The following is a 24,068-nucleotide window of genomic DNA, read 5'->3' on the forward strand; positions in this document are numbered from 1 at the left end:
AGCAGCAATCACGGATCCCACAAAGACTGGTGCGATGGGACTTGAGCGTCCGTCCACATCGTCTTCACCAACAGTATCGGATTCCACGGAGCGTATATTTGTCCGAGCAGAAGCACGGCAGACAGTTTCGAAATGTCCTGTTTTCTCACACACCGAGCATTTGTAATCGGCAGCAGGACAGAAAAATCTACCAAACTGGTGCTTCTTACCACAGTATTTGCATTTTATCAGCGACGTCTTGGCATCCTTTCCATCCTTCTGTCGAGCAGTAGATCCTGTTTTTAGTGGAGGTTTCTTTGTGACTGTATCAATCGTAGCAGATTTATAGGACGCGACACCATGTTTGACGTATTCGCGTTTATCGATGATCGATTCAACTTTGCGCAGTGTCAAGGTTTTCGGATCCTCGGCGAAGAGTTCTGACAAGGTACCGGTGTCCGTACAACACAGAAGGAGTTTATCCATAATAACTTCCTCAAGACACCTCTGCGGATGATAGCAGCACTTGGCTGCAGCTTCGCGAACACGGAGTGACCATGGCAAAAAAGACTCGTCCTCCTCCCGTTTCAAGAATAGCCAAAACTTCCTTCGCATTCTGAAGCGATCATCACGAAGCTCAAAGCACGCATCAAATTTGTCAATGACTAGTTTGTAGTCATTTTTATCCTCAGCAGGAATGTCTTGATCATTTTCTCGTCGAGCAGGAAGCCACGTGAGATTCTTATAAATTGACTTTCCCTCCGGACCAATAAGACTCAGGAGGTGTCCTACCTTGACGCAGTCATCCTTTTGTGATAATTCTGCAGCACAGAGATACGTTTCAAAGTCTTCCTTCCAATCAACCCACGCTTGAGGCGGGTTGTTTCCAGCCAGTGATAATGGCTTCGGGTGCAGTCCTTGCAAGGCAGTATATCCACTAGCCATACTTCTGAGTAGCTAAGTAATTGCTATCAGCTGCATTTACAACGCTGTCACCATGTAGTAGCGTGACTGACGGTCTGTCTAATATACGAGACGTGAGTCCTCAAGCAGCCATGTATTCAGTGACGACCAAGCACCGAAGCACCTGCGATGTCGTCACACCCTAGTGGCGCCATAGAGCTACCACTACACCTTTGACGCCGCAGGGTAATGAAAATGATTTTTAAAATTTCCGTTATAATATCAATGCGAGCATGTTTATATCCTGAACAATGATCCAGCCAATTTCATTGGATTCTGGTGGGTCCCCTATTGTGTTCCGAAGGCTGAAATATTTTTAGGGGTAATGTTGGGATACTCCTCTCGACTTGTAGCAATATATAGTTACGCCTTTGACGCCGCAGGGTAGTGAAAATGATTTTTGGAATTTCGTTATAATATCCGTACTTGCATATCTATTTCCTGAAAATGATCCATTTTCATCGGATTCTGGCGAGTCCCCTATTGTGTTCCGAAGGCTGAAATATTTTTGGGGGTAATGTTGGGTTACTCCTCTCGACTTGTAGCAATATGTAGTTACGCCTTTGACGCCGCAGGGTAGTGAAAATGATTTTTGGAATTCCGTTATAATACCAATACTGGTATGTCTATTTCCTGAGAAATGATCCATTTTCATCGGATTCTGGTGGGTCCCCTATTGTGTTCAGAAGGCTGAAATATTTTTGGGGGTAATGTTGGGATACTCCTCTCGACTTTTAACAATATGTAATTACGCCTTTGACGCCGCAGGGTAGTGAAAATTATGTTTGTAATTCTGTTATAATATCAATACTGGTATGTCTATTTCCTGAAAATGATCCATTTTCATTGGATTCTGGTGAGTCCTCTATTGTGTTCCAAAGGCTGAAATATTTTTGGGGGTAATGTTGGGATACTCCTCTCGACTTGTAGCAATATGTACTTACGCCTTTGACGCCGCAGGGTAGTGAAAATGATTTTTAAAATTTCCGTTATAATATCAATGCGAGCATGTTTATATCCTGAACAATGATCCAGCCAATTTCATTGGATTCTGGTGGGTCCCCTATTGTGTTCCGAAGGTTGAAATATTTTTTAGAGTAATGTTTGGATACTTCTCTTGACTTGTAGCAATATGTAGTCACGCTTTTGACGCCGCAGGGTAGTGAATATGATTTTTCAAATTTCCGTTATAATATCAGTGCGGGAATTTCTATTTCCTGATAAATGATCCATTTTCATTGGACTTTGGTGGGTAATCTATTGTCTATGGTCTGTGATTTTGATTGTTGCGTCATACTGTGCCTTTTTGGTTTCAGTGTGCCGATAACTCTTGAAAAGAGGCACCCGAAAAGTCTTTGAGTTTAATAAATATACTGCTACAATGGATGTTGTATTGAAAGCTGTAATCTATTGTGTTCCGAAGATTTAAATATTTTTTGGGTAATGTTGGGATAGTCATCTCGACTTGCAGCACGGTGTAGTTCTTCCTGTGAGACTGCAAGGGGGTAAATCTGATTTTTGAAATTTCTCGTTTCCTAACATCAAGAACTGGCAACTGGTTTTCCAGAGAATTTGAGATCTGGCAACCCATGTTCCAGTTATTCCTAAATTTTATATACGGAAAAAAATACGTTATTTCTATGTACATTCACAATGATTCACCCGGTCATGATATTTCTGCTGATGTGCTATTAGCATCACAGTGGTAAGCAGAGAGAATTGGCGCGCACTCAACGCTGATTACCAATCGATTTTTAGTTGAGTGGAGATTCGCATTTAAGCAGTACTTAGTTGAGGAGAAGAATTGGGCTCCACCCTAAAGCAGGTTGAAGCAGCAGCAAGGGTTGTTCAGATTTGAAAAATTGCAGCATCTGTACGCCACCACTGGAGGCAGTGCAAAATACAACATTGCTTACGGAGTTTCCATGCCAGCTACGCTGTAAATTGCTATGGTTATAGTAAATGAAATATCTATACCCTGTATAAAATTCTCAATGATATTATGGTGTTGGCATCCTCATTGAAATTTAGTCACAACTAGTATCAGCGCATTTATAAGTCCATGAAGAGGTGAGGTATTTAAGCTGTTCAAAATCCTGCTTCTGTAATACCCATCCGATGACACATTGTTATGACGCTAGGATTTGATCAACTTCTTCCATGAAGGAATAGATGATGATGTGTAAGTCCGGAAATTTGTGGAGTGAAGGGGATTGTTGGACCATAGTGTCCTATATGGTGTCGACACATGCAAATCGCACGGTTCAATGAAATTGTATCACGTCACAGTTTCCATTTGGCTACAGGCAATTTGACGGTGATTTTTGACCGGCTTGCCGAGCATTAAATTTGATGAATCGGGTATCAATCGAAAGCTGACTCTGCACTGATTACGAAAATATAAATTTTATTCCGCTCGCGGCCCTGGAACCCCCACAATCAGCCCCCAATTATTCATTGTCGAGTAGATTGGCAGTGTGACGCAACAATGATGTCTGGCGAAACGAGAGAATCGCTCAAGAGCAAGGATGCGGCCGAGCGGCGAGAGTGGGATCAGCTGACGTCGCGGCAATAGCGATGTGCAAACGCGCGACAGAGAAACGCTGCGCTGTTGATACTTTTTCTATGCCAGTGCTTTTCAACCTGTGTGACGGTTCGCACTTGTGCGAATGAAAAAAATTGCAGTGCGAATGACGATGGTGGTGCGAACGGTGCGAATGAAAATCTGACCTGGAATAATTCAACTAAACCTAATGGGAAATTCAAGGGCAGTGTAACTTTTGTTGTTGCGACGCAATTGTAAAAACTTGATTAAATTACGACCCACCACTAATTGCAGCTCTCACCAGCCGCAGTGAATTGATATTTTCGCATTATAATTATTACGTAACCAAAAGCCTGGTTTTGAAGCTTTTGTAGTGGCAGACATGAAGTATATCAGCCCGTCCGAGCCTACGACCGGCTGGAAAAATGACGTCAAATTGACTTCCTGCTTTCTTTCGCTAACAATCTTTCCTAAAAACTGTTCGATTAGTGCGAGGCACGAGGATAGTAGCATACTAAATACCATCGTTACAGACTCGCATTTGTAAGTTATTGTAACACAAATTTTTACCCCTTCAAGGGCTATTAAAGTATGTCGCGCAAAGGGTACAATTTTGGGTCGACACGGTGCCAGCGCTATCTGTTAATATGTAGGCCTATTATTATTTGCTGAATTTATAACAAAAAATCCTGCGATAGTTTTTACAAATCCAAGGTCACGGTGTTGGATAGCTTACTGTAGCCAATAAGCGAGACACGCAGATAAGATTTGTCTTACTGGTAAACATGGTCGAAGACCGTTGGGTTGAACTAGTGTAGGGACTAGGGATGTGCAACGAGCGAGTTCAGGTCTATGAGATTCATTCATTTCGAGGCAAACCCTTTCTGCGTCGGGGCAAATGTCGACGCAAAGTTCTGGCCAACCAACCGCTGATATAAATGCGGTGCCAAACCATAAGCGTCGACAAAGCCATGGCCGAAAATGACCGATGCTGGATGGCCAAACCATTCGATATGGATATGCTCCGTTGTCGGCACGGAATAGTCCCGTTCTTGCAATCTGAGTAGACTGCAGTAGTACAACTGCGACACGCAGAGGAATTTAATTCACCCTAATTTGAAATTGCGTGCGTCAGACATATTTTGTACAGCTGTGGTGAATAGAATTGTGGTGTGCGGGTTCTGTATGTCATGCATGCCCGTAAAATCGTATCATACAACTGTAATATTAAAAATGAATCCCTTTTCATGGGTGAGGCTCGAGTTGCGAGATGCCACAAAAACTCAGATTTGGGTGGCAGTCTAAAAAGCTGCTTTGACGTTATTAAACTGTTACGAATTCTCAAGTTAGATTGAGCTAAAGAACATAACACACAGTATCGCGAGTTTTTTTGCTCTTCCCACTTACTCGCGAGACAGAAATGGGAAATCGAAAAAAAGTTGAAGCAACTTATCATAAGGTATCGATCTCTAATGTGCCTACTCTCCATCGTTTAGACCTCATTTTCCAAGACGTAAGGCGAAAGCCTCAACACAAACAAGTGGGTTTTTCACCCTTTCGACATGGAGTCTTCTACACCTTTTTGTCAGCTATCAAACTCGATTTCTTCCAGCAAGCATTTTTCATTCGGGAAAAAATACGTTGTATTTGGGATAGGAGTGCAGAACAGATTTTAAGAGCTGGCCATCCAAGCAATTATAGACGTTCTTGTAGAAAACCCAACAACTTGTTTGGCCGAGAAGGGTTTTAGTGAAATTGTTGAAATCAAAACAAGCGAAAATAGTAGCCTTTTTAATGAGACACTTGATAGCTTAAGATACATAGTAGCCAATTTGTTGCAAATCTGAACGTTGTATTTTCATCTTCTTTTTGTATGACAATTTTCGGTGAGTTTGTGCGAATGAAATTTATTTTACAAAAAAAGTGCGAATGAAGCTCAAAAAGGTTGAAAAGCACTGTCTATGCGTTTCGGTACAAGCGAGCACACACCAGCCTTTCCTTGACTTGTAAGGGTAGAACTGGGTCCACGGAATGTATTAGGGCCCTACCAATTTTCGCGCAATATCCTTCAGCTGATAAAGATATGTAGGCTACGTCTAAGTAGTCTACATTGGATATGTCAGATTATTATGATATCGATTGCCTTAGCCCGCTTGTTGCGTAGGGCTCTAGAGATGCGTGCGTCATTCGCACTGCAATTTTTTTCATTCGCACAAGTGCGAACCGTCACACAGGTTGAAAAGCACTGGCATAGAAAAAGTATCAACAGCGCAGCGTTTCTCTGTCGCGCGATTGCACATAGCTATTGCCGCGACGTCAGCTGATCCCACTCTCGCCGCTCGGCCGCATCCTTGCTCTTGAGCGATTCTCTCGTTTCGCCAGACATCATTGTTGCGTCACACTGCCAATCTACTCGACAATGAATAATTGGGGGCTGATTGTGGGGGTTCCAGGGCCGTGAGCGGAATAAAATTTATATTTTCGTAATCAGTGCAGAGTCAGCTTTCGATTGATACCCGATTCATCAAATTTATTGCCCGGCAAGCCGGTCAAAGATAACCGTCAAATTGCCTGTAGCCAAATGGAAACTGTGACGTGATACAATTTCATTGAACCGTGCGATTTGCTTGTGTCGACACCATATAGGACACTATGGTTGGACAGTCTCTATTCCGTCCTATTTTTCGAAGTCAGCATCTTGCAAGTTAACTATGATTGTAAGAGTTGACAAACTGGACATGGACAACATTACAATTAAATGACTATGCAAAGTATATGCTATGAACAATCATTTATATATTATTGGCTGTGCACAAGTCTATCAAACCTGAAATGGACAGTGGCAGGAACTTTCTACCTATTGTGGGTTGCTCTTGCGCGCACATACACTTATAAGATATACCATCATATCATGGTAAATTGTACTCATGAAGTAGTTTGAAAAAGTAGGTTAAGACCAGATTTTGCAGACGTTTGTTAGTCAATTGGATATTGAAATCCACTTGTTGAAGCAGAAAATGAACGGTCTGAAAAGTACTCGAGTAGTATAAGGGAATGAGTTAGTCTACTGTTAGTCAATTGTATACTGTATCTACAAGATGCTGACGATTACTCCTGATGAGTATCAAACGAAAATATTCGGATTTATTCAATTGTATATAGGAGCATTCTAATCACAAGATGAATCTCCGTAACAAAGGAATAATGACTATTATTACTTCAAAAACGTGATCCATTTTGCAAAGTCCTCAAGTAGGTTTTGCCTACTTTCACAACTTTAGGAGGCCTGACTCCAGAGTCAGTTTTAGAACTTGCCTGAATTGACTTGAAAAATTTAGAAATGACTTCTTGACTTGATTAAAAATTTGCAATGACTCGAAGATAGTGACCAGATCCCAACTCTACCTCGTACTATGAAGTATCCACCGTTATTTGCTGCTGCGAGAACACCACGAAACTGATGTACCAGTGTGCCTACGTGATGAACATTGTGATCGGAGGTGCGCAGCCAGGGGGTCGAGTTTTCGAACCACTGCGTTAGATGGTGGTCCAGTAACCTCGAGCCCTGATTCGTATTTAGCATTTCCTATACGTTGCAGCCTTGCTCAAATGTTCATCCTTATTTCGGCTAGGCCAGGGGTGGTCAACCTGCGGACGCACGGCCTCATTCAGCCGCAATTTTGCGACCTTCTACACATATTTATTTAAATAAGCGTGTGTTGGCGGCCGTTATGATGCAACCAATTGTTGCTGGCTCGAGTCTCGGCTCTGCCATGTTTCTATGGGTCGGAGGTTTATCTAGGCTCCTCGTCGCCAACCCCCTGTTAGCGTAGCGTCTTGAAAAGCCTAGAAGAAGAGTAAGCCGAGCTCCAAAGTCAGCAGCAGAGTCCTGAAAGTGACGCACATTAGCGAGAGGAAATGAAGAATGGAAGTGCGCGTGCAAGCGAAAGTCGTCCTCATTACCCAAAGCAAAGACACTAAACTTTAAGAAATGCACTGTGGTGGCGCACAAATACTGAACAGGCGATTATCGCCACTGTCATTGATGTGTAATGAAAATATTATTAATAACAATACAAACAATCCTGGTGGGAGGCCAAGAAATAACAACATGCAACTATGTGATTAATAAGAACCGGGAGATGCATCATCATTAATTTTGTACCCAATATTTTCGAAGACAACCTCCATCAGCTCTACGGGCTAATCTGATCACGTGAGCTGAGAATGACTAAATTTTTGACAATAATATGTGAAACTACCAACAATTTCGATGAAATCCATACAAGGGGCAAAATTTTCGCGCTCCGCGCGACTACACACATAATTCTAGAGTCTTTTCTTGACATTCATACTCGCGATTTCGGTACATATATTATATATTGTAAGCCTGTTGGGATGTTTTGCTTCTACAATAAGAAAATTTGCGCATTGCATATCTCAGGATATAAGTGAAGGCTCAGAACACAAGGGCTCTCCGCGGTGTTAAGTTCCCAGTATCAAATTTCATATGAGTATTTGTCGTCCATGCGCCATGGCGACTCCCCGCTGGAATCCGGACGTATTATATATGTAATCTAAATGCGGCTTTCTGCGTTATCGGTGTATTATACGGTCATGGGTGTACGAGTTTTGAGAAAATGTTAAAAGGGTGTACTACGACGAAAAAGGTTGAAGAGCACTGGTCTAGACTGTATAAAAACGACAAGATTACAGTTAAATGTTTATTTCGTCATCAATATTAAAATTAGGAAAGAAAATTAAAAATTTAGTAACGTATACTAAAATATAATGCCGAAATACTGCTGAGTATATAAATGCAGTGCTACCAATGGCAATGAACTGGGGAAGAACAGATTTTTCCATTCATTTCCTTCCAACGCAAAGGTCAGGAAGGCTTGGGAATGCAGAGTAAGAAGGCAGGATTTCAAGCCTACTTCCCCAAGCTTCATTTGCTCCTCATCGCCGACCTCACTGCAGTTGCAGTGACTTAAAAAGCCCAGAAATCACATTGAGCCATAAGATACAAGTCGGCAGCTAACGACCCCATGAATCGCGAGCCGATGCGTGAGAGAGTGGAAAGAATGTCAAAGACAAGAATAAATGCATTGATCAGTTCAAATACTGTCATGTCGTGGAGCACAAAGCCTTAAACAGACTAAAAGCACCACTGTTGTGTACAATAATAATAATAATTTGCTCCCACCACTTTTGCAAGGAAGATTCTGCTGCTAGTGCATTATAGATACAACAATACAGTCACGTCTAAAGAGAGGTGCGATTCCCAGTCGCAATCTCCGTGGTGAAGCAGAAGATATGCGCGTTGCAAAGAGGCGGACCCTGAACTCCATGCCGTGTCAACTGTCTTACTCCAATGTTGCGGATGCTGCACATGCAAATCTTACATTGTTATCGGGTGATCATGATTTAGAATCGCCATCGTGTAGTCTTGAAATGGAATCTTCAAATCCATCACCTGAATCTTAGGGTTAGAAGCCAACGAAGTCAGTCATATGCAGATTAGCTACCTAAGCCCAGAGGACATCAGAACAGAGAGGATGTGCAGAATGGGGTAAATACATAGGGCTCTTCGACTCACAAGTAGCAATTTTGGTAGGGCTTTGGGGTGCTTTGAGGGGAACAAGACAGCAGGTAGCCTACTCCATATGCAACATCTCTTTTCAAATCACTTCAAGGACAGTACAGTATGAACAGGTATTCAATATCGTGGGGGTTATTGCACGAAGAAAGGGCCATTCAAGACTACTAAGCATCACTCATGTGAATGTAGCAAAGATCGGTCTTGTTCTTTTTCCATACGGATATCTGGGTGCTTCACATGATAGAGTGATTTTAGCTGAGCAGACCTCATCCGCAATGGTGTGCTTGAGGTATCGTAACAGCACATGCGATGAGCACATGAAATTTGAGCTTGGGCAGAAATCACAGAAAATTAGTTTATATTTGACTGCTGCTAGATAATTACAAGTAAATCACTCTTATTGGCATCAAATTCAGCCCCAAATGTATGTCACAAATAGTCCTGCCTTCTTATACTCTGCATTCCCAAGCCTTCCTGTCCTTTACGTTGGAAGAAAATGAATGGAAAGATCTGTTCTTCCCCAGTTCATTGTCATTGGTGGCACTGCATTCATAAACACAGCAGTATTTCGGCATTATATTTCAGCATATGTTATTAAATATTTTATTTCCTTTCCTAATTTTATTATGGATAAAGAAATAAACATTTGACTGTAATCTTGTCGTTTTTATACAGTCTACACGGCTATAGGAATACATCGTAGTGCCGACTATAGGTTTAGGTAAATGCAGCGTCCTCCGTTGCTGCGTCGTATCCATGGCCATTGTCTCTCGACCAATCAGCGTTAAGTTTGGTTTACGGCCGTATAAAGACATGAGTCCTATTATTGGGCTCGAAAGTCACGTGACTTCTGGTTCGCTGGGGCCAAACAACTATCTTAGATAGCCGCTGCCTGTGTTAATTTGCGATATTGGTCTGTTTTTAAATCGTATTTTCTGTCTCAGTGAGGTTGTTTGAAGTACAGTTCTGGGTTTTATGTTATCTTCTATGACTTATTAGCTAGTTTCAGGACTTTTAGATACTAACTAGGTAGGATTATGTTGTTTTGCAGCCGCGCAAAATGCCAGGGTATAACGCGCCAATTTGTTATAATGGATGAGAAAACAATTCGGAGTAGTCTTTCCATCGACTTCTGAATTGCCAGAAAACGACAGGAAAGTGACTGAAATTAATAAAGCTAGTGAGAATGATAAATATAATTAACATTTGAACTATGTTGACTTGTTTGTTTGGTGGTATCAAATGTCATACCGGTATCTCGTGTGCCCCAAGACAGCGTAATCGAGTCAGCTTCAATAGCAAATGATTTAAGATAAGCCACAATTATTAGATTTTTCAAAAGTGTTTATGTAGTGAAAGTGGCCTAAGAATAGATGCATCAACTGCAGGCATCGGTTAGCTTTTAAGATATCTGTGCCATTTATCGAAAAAGATAATCAAGAATTTCGGTCAGCCAAATTTATATTCAACCATGCCAATCAGAAGGAAGTTATTAATTGTTTCAAGGATAGTGCTGCTGAGAAGACTGCTATTGCCGGACAAGGATAAGAGTACCGTACTTTCGACTTGGTTTTTTTGATGATGCAGCGATTTACAATTTGGTATCATTCTAACTGGAATGTAAATATTCTTTTAATGGGAGACCAGGTCTTGATGTTACTCATGACACTACTTCCTATAATTTAGTACTGGCACTGTTGCCAATGTTTTTCTAAATTTTGGTCAAGTTTCTATACATCAGTGTTGTTCAAAAATAACTTTTTTTCCAAATTTCACTGGCTCATGAACAAAATTGTTAGGTGGCTTGAAAAAAGGTTGCACACTAGATTTGGCTCAATTCCAACATGCAGAAGTGAAGCTATCAGATTTTTAAAAAATTGAATTTATCGAAAAAATAAAATAGTTTTATTAAATTTACTGGCTATGCCATGAAATTGTTGAGTTTTCAAAAAATGTTTAGCAAATTTGGCTAGTTGAGCCAAATTAAAAATTTTCTACTTTCAGTAGCTTTTGCATTGCTCTATACAAAATTTACACAAATTACTTGAATAGTATATTCATATTGAAATGAACCCGAATATTTTCGGCTGACACTCGTCAGGGGTAATCATCAGCAACTAGTAGAGAATTGGAAAGAACATTGTATATCAACAATTTTGTGATACGATTGTTGATATACAATGTTCTTTCCAATTCTCTACTAGTTGCTGACGATTACCCCTGACGAGTGTCAGCCGAAAATATTCGGGTTCATTTCAATATGAATATACTATTTAATTGTATATTGAAGTTCTGTACCTCCAAGAAGCTCTACAAATTACTTGAACAAAAATCAGAGGGTAATTCCTAACTATTTTATTCTCTTTATAGATACTTTTAGATGTTTAACAAATCAATGCAAACATTGATGCTAGCCTCACTAATATGTACCTGATTGCTGTGCTAGTGAAGTTGCACTGTGCGCTATATGTAAACCATATCCGGGGCATCTCTGATCCCGGCATCTTGTATGATGCAATTGGTATCTCTGCCAAAAACTGCTCTCCAGAAGACACCATCTCCATCATCGCAAGAACGAGAAGCACACGCACGCTATTTACCCCTTGAACTGCGAGAAAATGCAGCTCAACTGTCTATGGAATGACGTCACCGTAGGGAGGTGGAGCGACACACTTCAAGACGCTACCGGCCTTAAAAGTCGGGACCACATATACTTCCTGAACTTGTAGAAATCCACCCAAAACGCTGGGAAGGAACTGACATTGTTGTCGACATGTGGTACATCAATGCCACCAGTAGCAGTAGGTCATTTGTGAGACCAGCCTCGTAACCATGCGGACCCAACAACACTGGTATCCCTTACCGTCGTTCTCAGGGCCAGAGCACCGTGAATTTACACAAACGCCGTTCAGGATCTTGGCTTGTCAATGGAAGATACTTACGTCGACGCGATGCAGAAACGCAATAACTACAGATTGCCATGGAGTGCTCACAGTTACACTGCTTGCTGTTATTCTCGTCAATTTCGATATACCAACACAGTCCTATCAATTGTATTGCTTATGACTGCCCATTTTCAAGCCAACTCTGTGTGTTTAAGTGAGTCGTCAGTTTAAGACTACCTCCACAGTAGCAGTGTATAGCTTAAGTCAAAACTGCATCCGTTTATGGCCCCAGCAAACACAAAACCGTAAAAGGATCATCCGGGATCATCTCGATTAGGTTCTGATTTTCTAAGTGTCGAGGAAATGTCTAAAATACGTAGTAGGATGGTCTTGTGGTTATATTCAATCAGAATAAATTCACACTCGGTGTTGTTCCATCTCATGCATTAGGCTTCGTTATATCCGGTAGTTAACCTAATAATGCAAATTTTCTATCTCTCGCGGGTACGACTAAAATACGTAGAAAGGATGACTTTGTCGGTACATTCAATCACGATGAATTCTATCCGGTTTTGTTCGATCTCATGCGGTAGCTTCGTTCTATCCATTAGAAAACAATGTTCTCCCTTCGTTTTATTGCGTGAGGATGTCACCGGTGTTGTATATTCGTGTTGTTGCTCTAAGGTCGAATAGTTTTGTTTTCCTCTGATATATATGATCTTCATTATATACAGAGGTGGTCAAAGTAGTCAATAAAGCTACTCAAGTAGAAGTAGAAGTAGCGACGAAAAAATCTACTCAAGTACGAGTAGAAGTACTTCTTCCATAAGCACCCTAAAACTACTTGAAGTAGAAGTAGAATTGACTGACTTTAAAAGTACTCAAGTAAGTAAGTAGTTGTGAAAACGATCCTAATTCGTTCACATGGATTGCAAAAAGGTGCAAATTAAGCTGCGAAAGGTGACGAGTTTGATTCATATTGATGCATACCAGCAGATATCCAATTTTCAATAGCATAAGCATTCTTCCACGTCATGGGATGATTGATATGGAAATGCGATACTTATCCTCTGTTTTCTCGAACAGCACATTTTAGAGAATAGCATGGTATGGCGCCATATTATAAGGCCCGTAGTTTAGTCGAAGAGCAATACGTAGAAGTTGTATAGGATACGGTGTAAACACTTTGCGCAATTAGTAAGCGTTAATAAAAAATATGGTGGACCGTGAAAATGTCATATTGTGTAGCTTTATTTCCTGGAAATTGAAGGCATTACTACACTTGCTTTTATACTTTAACATGTATGTTATCGAGACAAAAGAACTGATATTAATTATAACTCAAAGAATATGATACTGGGAATTGAAAGTGAAACATAAATACTACTTCTAAAAGCGGAACACGTTTTTCATGCCTTTTGTTCAGACAGTTTCAAAGGTGGTATGCTAAAACAGGTGTAAAGCTGAAAAAAGTCAGGGTCCACTTTTCCAGGTTAGGACGCGCCATGGGCATGCTAGATTACGATATGACAAGTAAATGCTAGATTGCGAAACATCAGTTTCAAACGTTATGATGAGCCATATATACTGTGATGGATTATTTCATATGGGCGAAGGGCGACAATGTGGTGTGAACGCGTGAATATTTAGATACCACGCCAACCCGCTATACCAAAATTATTTTCATCGATATTTTCGTGAAATCATACCAGTATCGATGAATATAATTTAGGTAGCGGGTCGGCGTGGTTCCGTTCAGACAGGGATATCTAGAACTATATATCTAAATATTCCCGCGTTCACACCACATTGTCGCCCTTCGCCCATATGAAGTAATTCATCACCGTATATGTGGCTCATCATAACGTTTGAAACTGACGGTAACTCCCTATCCACTGCGCGCGAAGCGCGAAGCGCGACGAAAATTCTGAGCTCTACTCGACTTTGATGAAAATTAAATGTTGACACTCCGTGAAAACAGCCCCGAAATTCCTCACGCTATCTTCCTAATTGGAAGATTGAACTACTTCTACTTGACAAACTGAAAATAGCGAAAAGTAAGTAAGTAGATCACAAAATATTACGAAGTAGATGTAGAAGTAGCGAAAATCAGATCTACTTGAGTAAGTACCAGAAGTAGAGGAAAACTACTTGAGTACTTCGAAAAAGTAGAAGTACTTCGTTACTGACCACCTCTGATTATATATATATTCGCTCTTTCGGTAATCTCGCATGTTCAACGAGAATGGTTAATAGTTTTATTCAGAGAATAACTAAATAAAAGTGATATGTTGTACGTTTAGGAATATGATTATCGATGCGTGACTTCTAGAATATTTCGGCGATTCAAATTTTACGTCATCGCGCCATACAAAGATTTGACGCGCAACAGGTCGCAGCCAGGCATAGTTCGCTCTTTCTGTATGGTAAATGCCGTAAATATATAGGAATTGTGACTGACTGAGGTAGCGGGTTAAAGGTATATATGCAGTAGCATATAGCTTATGGGGTATTTCGAATTGCCTGTAGTATATGACGCCTAGAGCTGTTTGACTTTCTGCAAAACAGGTGTAGACAACTATAGAAAAGTTTCAGCTTTTCCAGGTTAGAATTAGAGCTAAACCGTTTTTCCGAATTAGATTACAATTATATTGCTGGCATTTCGCTCTAATTTAGTGAAATTAGACCACTATAATTCGCTTCAAACATCTGAATTACCGGTAACTATAACCTACGGTATATCATAATATTTATGCTTGAATTTTCTAGGTATATAAGTCATATAGATACATTCCTGTAGAACACTGATTCATGATTTTATAAAAGTTGGTGCAAGAATGGACATTTTCAACTTGATGTTGATTAATGGAGCAAAATTTGATATTTGAGTGCAATTATACCTCGAATCCAGTGACAAGATTATTAATCGTTGAAACCAAACGCAGCTTGATTATGTTGGCCCAGAGAATTTGGCTAGCCAGACCATATTGATGGAATATGGTCACAGTAAGATAATATTTTATGCTATTTTACATGAACTTTCCAACATTTGATTTGATATGTCCACTAAAACAGTTGTTATTCTGCTTTCGAACAAGACCTTAATTGGTGGTTTCAATGGTAACTGTGTTTGTCAAAGGCTGCAAAGGTAATTTCTTTTCCATGTTAGATGTTTATTTGTTTGTTTGTGGTGTTCATGGTGGTGGTTCGACTACACTGGTCATTTTACACCAGGCCGGTTCTTATTATTATTATTCCGTATCTGCCCGATTACCAGTGAACTCGGCACTTGGTGAATTCGGCCGCACAAACTCGGCACTTGGTGAATTCGGCCGTGGTAGATCTCGTAGCGGTACCGGTCACCATGATTGGTTACTGGAATGTTTGCCGGTGAACTTGGCAGCACTTTGAGTGGTTGTCAATGTTGTACGGGGGTCAGGGCATGCGTAGATCACACAGTCACGGCGTGATTAGATCACAGATTGCGTAATTGCGGGAAATAACGCGACGCTCTTCACTTGGTGAACTCGGCCCTTGGAGGAATTGGCACTAGAACACCTTCGCATTAGAAATGCATTTAGTATGAATGAACAGTATCAAAAAGGAAATTTAAACGTGTCGTGGCTCGTGGTAGATCTCGTAATCTTGGGATCCTTCAACCGTGTTATCGAGACACCCTAATCCCAGAGTGGAATCGTCTCTCCAAAGGCAAAAAATAATTTATTTTGACGTGATCATGCGAAACATTTGTTGATGAGGAACACTGGCTTGTCGTGATCGATAAACGAAGAAGCGCCGCTTGATGTTCCACAGTTTTGATCTCACATACAACGCCAAGATCCATCTTTTTAAAACTTACACGGCACAGGCCCGTGACTCATGCCATCGATTCCAAGCAGACCGCGCGTGGTCGGTATATGAGCGCTGTGTTATTTCCCGTGGCTACGCAATCCGTGATCTAATCACGCCGTGACTGCGCGATCTACGGATGCCCTGACCTCCTTACAAGATTGACGAATCACTTGATAATACTATTATTAGTTTGATAATTCATATTAATAGCTGTAAATACACTTCATTTCAAAATTTCCCGAGGGCCGAATTCACCAAGTGCCGAGTTTGTGCGGCCGAATTAACCAAGTGCCGGGTGCATCGGCAACCATCTGCCCACTTACAGCACGGCCCACTCCTAGGCTTTTTAAGACATGGCTATGCGAATCAGATGGCGAGGAGGAGCCTAGATAAACGGCCAACACTTCGGTAGGAATTATGGAGTCGACGTGTCACGCTCGAACCCGCAATTCATTGGTGTTTAGCTATAATGGAACGTACCACTACGTTTCCTCGCCATACCTTGTAAAATGAGACCGTAGCATTTGGCATTTCGTGTGGCAATTGACTTTTGTGTGGAAAATTGTGTTCGTTTTAGAACTTATCCGAAACTTTTATTCCGCCATAGATTGTATATGATAAACGATATCGGAATTGATCCTAGGAGAATTCCAAAGCAACTCACCACAAAGGAGGATTTAAAGAAGTTTGATGGAAAATTGAATGAAAGCAAAAGCAAGAGATGTGGTATGTTGAATCTGTTTTGGTATTTTTAAATAGGCCTACTTTGTGTGCCGATAGCAGACGGTATATATAAACGTAAGATGTGGAAGCTATCAAGGTGTTTTTAGAAATTCAGTCAGTCAAAGTGGACGATCGTATTGCTTGGATTATATTTAGGCTTATTTTAGCATCTTTGAGATGCAACTCTAAACGTGGACGGTCATGAACAGTAGGGCTCTTCAAAAATGACTTTTTTTCTCAAATCGTACTGGCTACTTGATAAAATTGTTAGGTTACCTAATTTAAGCCTACAAAAAAAATATGGTTCAAATCCAGCCAGTATCCGCTTTGCTACAAGAGAAGAAAGTTCCTATTTATTATATAAAAATGAATAATGAAAAATCTGAAAATTTTCTGTTCACCCCATGAAAGTGTTAGGCTGTCTATAGAAACGATGCTCACCAAATTTGGTTCAATTCCAACCAGTGAAAGCGGAGTTACTGCTGTCGAAAAATTTGGATTTTAATAAAATAGTACTTACGGTGAGCACAACTTTAATAAGTAAACAAAGAATCGGTCACCGTAAATACTATTTTATTCAAATCCAAATTTTTCGACGGCTATATCTCCGCTTCCGCTGGTTGGAATTGAACCAAATTTGGTGAGCATCGTTTCTATAGACAGCCTAACACTTTCATGGGGTGAACAGAAAATTTTCAAATTTTTATTACCTATTTATTTTTATATAATAAATAGAAACTTTCTTCTCCTGTAGCAAAGCGTTTACTCACTGGAATTGAACCAAATTTTGTGTTTAGGCTTAAATTAGGTAACCTAACAATTTTATCAAGTAGCCAGAACGATTTGAGAAAAAAAGTCATATTTTAAGAGCCCTAATGTCCATGTCAGAGAAACGTTTTAGGGTAGGCCTACTCATATGTCTCGCAGCGTTCTCTACATAATTGTCAATTGCGATACAAACTGTTTGCTTGTATTGGTAAAGCCATCCAACTTCGAATTGTAAAATGTTGGGAGTCTTGATATCAAATTTTTGAAAGGTGCACTTTGAGAAGATTTCGGAATCTGTCAAATTATACAAAAATTTAGCAAATTCTTTGACATATTTCATCTATTTGGGACTCGATCAACGTAAAAGAATTGGTAATCATTTTATACAATATATTGTATTTGTAGTTGAAGTATAGTAATAATTCTTATGGTTACCGCACTTGTAACGATTCACGGCCATAACTGGAATAATTAGAATGATGTAACTTTCAAATTGTCATGCATTTTGCAACAACATTGTTCTCAATTTTCAAGGTGCTGACCATTCGAGGAAGAATCACCCGCCGGGAATTCATGATCCGTAAACGCGGCCGACTGTTTCGCTCCTCAAGCGGAAGCGACAGAGAAGAGGAACGAAGAGAAAAAAGGAGCAGAAATAGCAAGAGTGTGACAAGTCGCGTCCGTTCGCTTTAATGCGTATTTCCATCCGCGAAGTAGTAGGTGGGAAAACTAATGGGCGTTTGGTTAGCGCTTATATAAGGTTGACTCCAGCGCTGTATTTGCTAAATGTTGCTATGAAATAGGGGTGGTGTCATTTGGTATCAATATTGACTATTGAAAGACCATTTGTTAGTGGTCATGGATTTGTTCGGCCAGTATGCAGTAATTTCTGATGGTCACTTCCCGGGCTTCTGTTCTCTAACCCCTCATGATTGTGATTCTGCTTCTAGTAAGACTGTCGATTCTAATGTTTTATCGTATCATTTGTCGGAGGTTTCGCTCGCTTTATTTACAACGTTTTGCTCTCTGCTAGGTCAATTACTGGCTGAGTATCACTACAGCCTAAGAAACTGCACTAATTCTCATTTTAATGTCTTGCTGGTTATCTTGCTGTCAATTCTAATAATTTATTAATGTCTATACCAGTGCCGCCACTCAAATGTTTTGTTCTCTGTACACAATATTATTAGGTCTTCAGCTTTCCATGCAGAGTATCATTACACTTTCTAGACTTGAGTATATATCTCTCCAACTAGCTGCCAAATAACTGATTCATTTGGATTGTTGAATTGATCATTTTGGACAGAATGTGAAGAAATTTTAGTCAAGAATTCTTTTTGTGTTAGTGGCTGTTTTCAAAGAGTGCTGAAGTAGTCATCGTTGATCTTGATAATCAAGTAGAAGTGACGATTGAAGTCAGTTCTCTAGTCATATAATATTAAAAAATATAATAATAAAACTTGAAAACTTGAGTGGAAATAGTTCAGAATCGAATCCATTTTAGTAAGTATGGGCGAAAAAAATGTAGGAGTCATTCGTTAGTCGCTACCTCTGCCATTTTCGCAGTACGAATGTCTTAGCTATCAATCATCATTTTCATTTTATTTCTGCAGGGTGTTGAAAAGAAAAGGCCGCATGCTGGTTATTTAACTGGCTCATCAGAAGATGAAACCTGATGATAAGGACTGTTTTCACTTTCTTTCTGAAGACATTCGTTCGTTTGTTCGTTTTATTTTTTACAACGGCATTATTGCCAATTCGTTTGAAATTGAATTATCACAAATGTGATTAATATGTAGTAAATAATGTGGTGTGTGTACGCAGCCGTGATCAGGTTAAGCCCATAGTGGTAGAAAACAGGTTATTATATCAGGATCTTCTTCTTCTAACGTAGGATCTACATTCTACTCACCATGTTTAAAGGCTGTAGCATCTGCATAATATTTACATTATTGAAGGACATGGAAAAGACGTTGAATTGAGTCGACACAAAATCCCCCTTTCTACGACCTGCCAAGATCTAATATCTACTAGTTCGGCTCGGCTTTTCTACATCTTTGGTCTGTACTGTGTTTGCTGGGGCAAGTTGGCAACATTAATCAGGAATACCTAATCTGTGACCAATACCTACATTCTATCTGTTTCATTCTCGGTACAAAGGAAATACATTCTCGAGTTGTGAATTTATCGAATTTATTGGCCAGTTATTGATTTCGTCAGCACTCTTAGAATTTTGTAAAATCAAGCGAGAGTATGCAACTATGCAAGATTAAGAAAGTATTGTTGTGGAAATATAGTTATATCAGAATTAGGTAGTTCTTCTATTCAGAATCTCGAGGGAATCGTCGGGTCCAAAACGAAGAAATGGCATAAGTTTTGAGTATGCAATGCACAAGCTGCACTGCACTTGTCAAAGTACTTGTGATGCTGGGCAAGTACTATAGTATCACCGACTCATTTCAAAATGAAGACTTTCTTCTAAACGCTCAAGTCTATTAATGATCTTGATTTGGTAGAATAGGGACACTTGATATCTGTCAATACACACATTACAAAAGTGCCGCAAACATGTCCTAAAACTACTTCAAAAAATATAACACTCTGGCAAGTATGCAATATTACATAGTACTCTGAAAAGGTGGAAATACTATCTTCTTTACTTTCATTCAGTGTGCATGCCTCCTCTTCACATCGCCTAGGTCAAGATGGGTGTCTGATTCCATAGACTACTCCAAGTCGCTTCGACATCTTCCTGTCTTTTCATTGTATCGCATTTTGTGGTGTATTGAACTGATAAAATTGCTAATAAACCAATGATGATGATGATGATCATCATCTGTTTGCACCACAACATAAATGCTTTAAAGTTTAAGGGTCTCTTTGCTTTTTGATAAGCTTTTTCTTTCTTTCTTCTCTTGCTTGCTTCCATACGTCCTCGTCAGTGGTGCCGATTTTCGAGCCTCATCAGCTTTACTTAGCAATCTGGGCTTGATTACATGACGCTGCTCATGTAGTTAGGTAAGCAGTGGGGAGTCCAGATAAGCCTCCGACCCACTTGCGTCAAGTGGGATTCGAACTCAATTCCAACGCTTCCCCAATCTTTCAGGTAATTTTGCAGTTACCAACCTCTACGTCATAAACTTTCATTATACTCATGGCTGAACTGAATATTTCCCAATTCTTTGCCATCACCACCATACATTGCTGATATTGGATGGTCGTTGTCTAAATCATTTTGACTTCTTTTGACCAGATTCGGATTATTTTTGAAGAACTCGCAAATCGTAAAAGTAGCTTAACCAAATCCATCTGAAATTAAATTTAACACGGTACGGTAATGTTACAATATTATTAAAGGTCAACTGCATCTAAAAAATGACTTTGCCTTATTTCGTACGTTATGTGGTTAGGAATATGAATAAAATAATAATAATTGAAATTACATGATAGTTTTCAAGTAATTTAAATTATAAATCGAAAAGCGGAAAAACGGATATGAAATCATTCAGCTATGAAATGACGTCATGTGAATGACACGGCAAAAGTCCTGGTATAGCTCAGTGTGGTAAACAGATAGTTATTCGTGTTGGGATTGATTTTGATACTGAATTAGATTGTGAATATGGAAGGTATGAAGAAGATGAGGCACGGAGGTACATCTTGTGTCGCGTATGGTTGCTGAAATACGCAATATTCCGTACCCAAAGTGTCTTTTCATCGATGTCCAAACCCTATTGCCGGAGAGGATTATGAAGACTGTGAAAGTGATATCCAATTCCTGTCAAGTGACGATAGCTTCCACCCCACAGAGTTAGATGGCGAGTCAGAGTGAGTACTTGAACAGTGTAATCATATTTGTACCAAGTCTTCACCAAGATAATGATTTGCAGGCATTCAGATTCAGAGGAATGTCTGGAGAATAGCAAGACCCAGTTTGTGATTGTGGACAGAAATAATCTGGTGAGCATTTTTCAACATTGTCCAATGTGTCAATCAGAGTCGAACGTGCAAGAGTCTGATTTAGGTAGCACACTGTGAATCAAGCAAGACTGCACTAACTGCTCATACTCCAGATTTTGATTTACGGGTAGTGTAGATGGCGTTACATCCTTTAAAGCCTACTTGACTGTATCAAAAAGAAACAAACTGCTTCATTCAGCATATATACATGATAGATATAGGCCTAAATTTAAGTTACAATGAATAGCATCTTTGATTCTGTTGTTTACCATTATGGCAATCCATTTTCAGATTCATTGGCATATGAAAGGATTTGCTATGTTCTCTACTCCACGCGAATGGAAAATGACATCCGCCATCTATCGCCGAATGGAAACACTGCTGGAAGTGAATCATTCAATGCCCTCAATCATTTCTGCCCAAAGTTATATCACTACAACCATATTTCAGTCATAAAAGCCTGGTAGGTACCTTGCAGTGTCTTGGCTATTCAAAGCTAACCTATATCAGATTTTGGCATAATTAATAGCCTCATCAATTATGCATATTTTGTAGGATGCAGTTGGCAATGCTGCATTTCAATGAAAATTGCTCGGAAACTCAGAAAATGTCGAAAGAAGGAGCACCGTGGTCAAATACCGGAAGTACAAAAATGGGGAATGTACGGCCCACAAGATACTTGAAAATTCAACATTTGGTAACTGGCGCTGATCTGACTGCAGCATAAGATTTCTTCATATTGTTATGCCTGTTCTAGATTTCTACAATGAGCTTGTCGAAGAAGTTCAAGCACTCATCAGAACTGGACCAGAAACTGTTGAGTTGAGCGATTGTGCTGAGACCGCTCCACCTCCTCTGACTAGCAGCGTAATCAAAATTAGCAGAGAGGAAGCTATTGCCCGACATGAAACCCGATTTGCTTTTCTGCCTGACACCCGACACGGTAGTCATTTTGGTCGATTAGTTACATGCGTTTATTATTTGGAATACAACTGTACATTCACAATGTGGCGTTACTGAACTTGAATCCTTTGTAAGAATTTGACGTAAATTTTGTTCGGACAGCACTAACAACGCATGCAGGCAGGATTTTCCGCTGGTTTTTGCCACAGAATCCCCATACCCAGCGAACACAATTTCTGAAAAGTGAAAACAAATGCATTAGTGCGAGAAAAGTATTTGGCAACCGGATCAGAGACTCATCCCATTCATACATCGAACTCGATGTTATTATTCTGCGGCCATATTCCTGTTGATATCCATAGTAGGACATCTCCAATACGTCAACGTCCAGACACACTGCATTGAATCCTGGCAATTCTGTGATACACTTTATTTCTGTCAGTAACTCTCGGAACCCCCTTACAGCACAAACTTATCATGATGCATGACTGAAACGAGCTATTACACTACATACTATATATACAACTGTATTTCATTTAGTCTCGACGAGCGGCTCGCGCTGAGCAAGCTAGGCTGTTCATGACCAATCATTATTATGAAGCTGCAAGGGGTTCCACTGACGTGGGATCGAGCGCATCAACACCTGAACCAATCCGGCATTTTAACGGTAATTTTGTAAGTACGTGCAAAAACGATACTCACATTCGACATCGGAGTACTCAGACTCAGTCTCAATATCACTTGGCAAATCCGTTACAATGGAAACCTCGGCCATTACTGACTAGAATAAAAACTGCGAGAACACAAACAGCCGCTGTGACCGGTGTTGATAATATGTGTCATTCACTTGACGTCACAATGCACATTCTGCTTTTTCTGTAAACATGCCAATATTGGAACTTTCAGTCAAAATTACGGCAATTTCCGATTGAGTTGAAACACGGAAAGTCGGTAATTTCGTTATGAAAAAAAATTCTGAACATGATTCCGCAAAGTTGTCATGAAGATGCAGTTGACCTTTAATCTCCGATGTTGACTGATCACTGTCTCCGTGTCGATAAGTATACACTTGAAGCATAATAATGCTGCAGCCATACGATGAATAGTTAGTAGGTCCAGATGAAAGTACTAAACCTTGGAATTACTTGTTTGAAATAGGCTATCTTAAACTGCTCTATACTCCATCATGTTAATTGAATACTATACATTGTCATCTATCTGCACGAAAAAAATCAATCCTGTAACACAAACACATAATGTGGCAGCAAAGACCAGCGCAGTAGCAGAAATTGCGACATACAAATGCTTTACTGTCGCAGAGAAGATGATACCAGAAACGCGCTTGGCCCCAGACGGTGGTTGCTATGCTGAAAAGTCACGTGATTTTCGAGCCCAATAGAGTATGACTGGAGTGACGACTCGATTGTTCTCCCATTGTTAGCCGGCAGAATGGTCACGGTCAGATGGCTGCACCCAAAACAGGATCGATCAAGCTCAGCGCTTGTTTCTATGGCGTTCAAGGCGATTCGTCATGTATTTCTCGAAGTTGTGTCGGATTTATTTAGGACAGATCAACATTTAGGTAGCGGTGGCGAGTCGTTATGACTAGTGAATATTACCGTGCAGCCTATGTTACATTTCTCACGAGATTGATGTGATATTGTGGCTTTCATCCTTTATAGAGTTTGCTACGTATATAAATATAATGACAGAAGGTGTATAGAATATCTGGTTCGTGTGCATCGGCTATTGTGAGATGAATTCATGGAAAGGACGACTGAAGAATACTACAAAGTGAACAAGTGGAAAGATTTTGAACTATATCGATATACAGTTCTCAATAGCTTTGATTGAAAATATATCCTATATTACTGGTTACCAGTGAACT

At 40.1% G+C, this 24,068-nt stretch overlaps 2 protein-coding genes and 3 long non-coding RNA genes across 9 annotated transcripts in view; 3 read left to right on the top strand and 2 right to left on the bottom strand.

The window, feature by feature from the left end:
• LOC145457856 (uncharacterized) overlaps positions 1-24,068 on the top strand; it is a 77,286-nt gene that overhangs the window by 35,973 nt on the left and 17,245 nt on the right. The window lies entirely within an intron of this gene.
• Positions 1-24,068, bottom strand: part of LOC145457814 (apoptosis-inducing factor 1, mitochondrial-like) — a 91,720-nt gene that overhangs the window by 32,248 nt on the left and 35,404 nt on the right. The gene's annotated exons all lie outside the window — the stretch shown is intronic.
• LOC145457169 (uncharacterized) lies at positions 13,930-19,085 on the top strand. Of its 2 annotated transcripts, none has more exons than XR_013920796.1 (2): positions 13,930-16,552; positions 17,852-19,085. It is a non-coding gene; the product is annotated as an uncharacterized LOC145457169 (long non-coding RNA). The 2 variants fall into 2 exon arrangements; XR_013920797.1 differs by having other exon boundaries at positions 13,930-14,578.
• LOC145457168 (uncharacterized) lies at positions 20,681-22,285 on the top strand. Of its 4 annotated transcripts, XM_080335341.1 has the most exons (5): positions 20,689-21,145; positions 21,208-21,277; positions 21,569-21,740; positions 21,833-21,974; positions 22,035-22,285. In XM_080335341.1, the coding sequence occupies exons 3-5, from the start codon at positions 21,616-21,618 to the stop codon at positions 22,101-22,103; spliced, it is 336 nt and encodes a 111-aa protein (XP_080191467.1). In that variant the 5' UTR covers positions 20,689-21,145; positions 21,208-21,277; positions 21,569-21,615; the 3' UTR covers positions 22,104-22,285. The 4 variants fall into 4 exon arrangements, with proteins under 4 accessions (XP_080191466.1, XP_080191468.1, XP_080191467.1 ...); XM_080335340.1 differs by lacking the exon at positions 21,208-21,277 and having other exon boundaries at positions 20,681-21,145; XM_080335342.1 differs by having other exon boundaries at positions 20,688-21,277.
• LOC145457170 (uncharacterized) lies at positions 22,228-23,553 on the bottom strand. Its single transcript, XR_013920798.1, has 2 exons — positions 22,883-23,553; positions 22,228-22,823 (listed from the first exon to the last, which is right to left on the bottom strand). It is a non-coding gene; the product is annotated as an uncharacterized LOC145457170 (long non-coding RNA).

The sequence above is a fragment of the Botryllus schlosseri genome, chromosome 15, assembly GCF_051294905.1.
Source record: "Botryllus schlosseri isolate E-star chromosome 15, Bs_hap1, whole genome shotgun sequence".
Lineage (NCBI taxonomy): Eukaryota > Metazoa > Chordata > Ascidiacea > Stolidobranchia > Styelidae > Botryllus > Botryllus schlosseri.

What these genes read in the sequence shown, in the direction of transcription:
- LOC145457168 (XM_080335339.1), top strand. Translation starts at nt 21,517, where the DNA reads ATGAATAGCATCTTTGATTCTGTTGTTTACCATTATGGCAATCCATTT. An exon ending in ATTTCAGTCATAAAAGCCTG is followed by an intron (nt 21,741 to 21,832) that starts GTAGGTACCTTG and finishes CATATTTTGTAG; the next exon opens with GATGCAGTTGGCAATGCTGC. An exon ending in ACTTGAAAATTCAACATTTG is followed by an intron (nt 21,975 to 22,034) that starts GTAACTGGCGCT and finishes TGCCTGTTCTAG; the next exon opens with ATTTCTACAATGAGCTTGTC.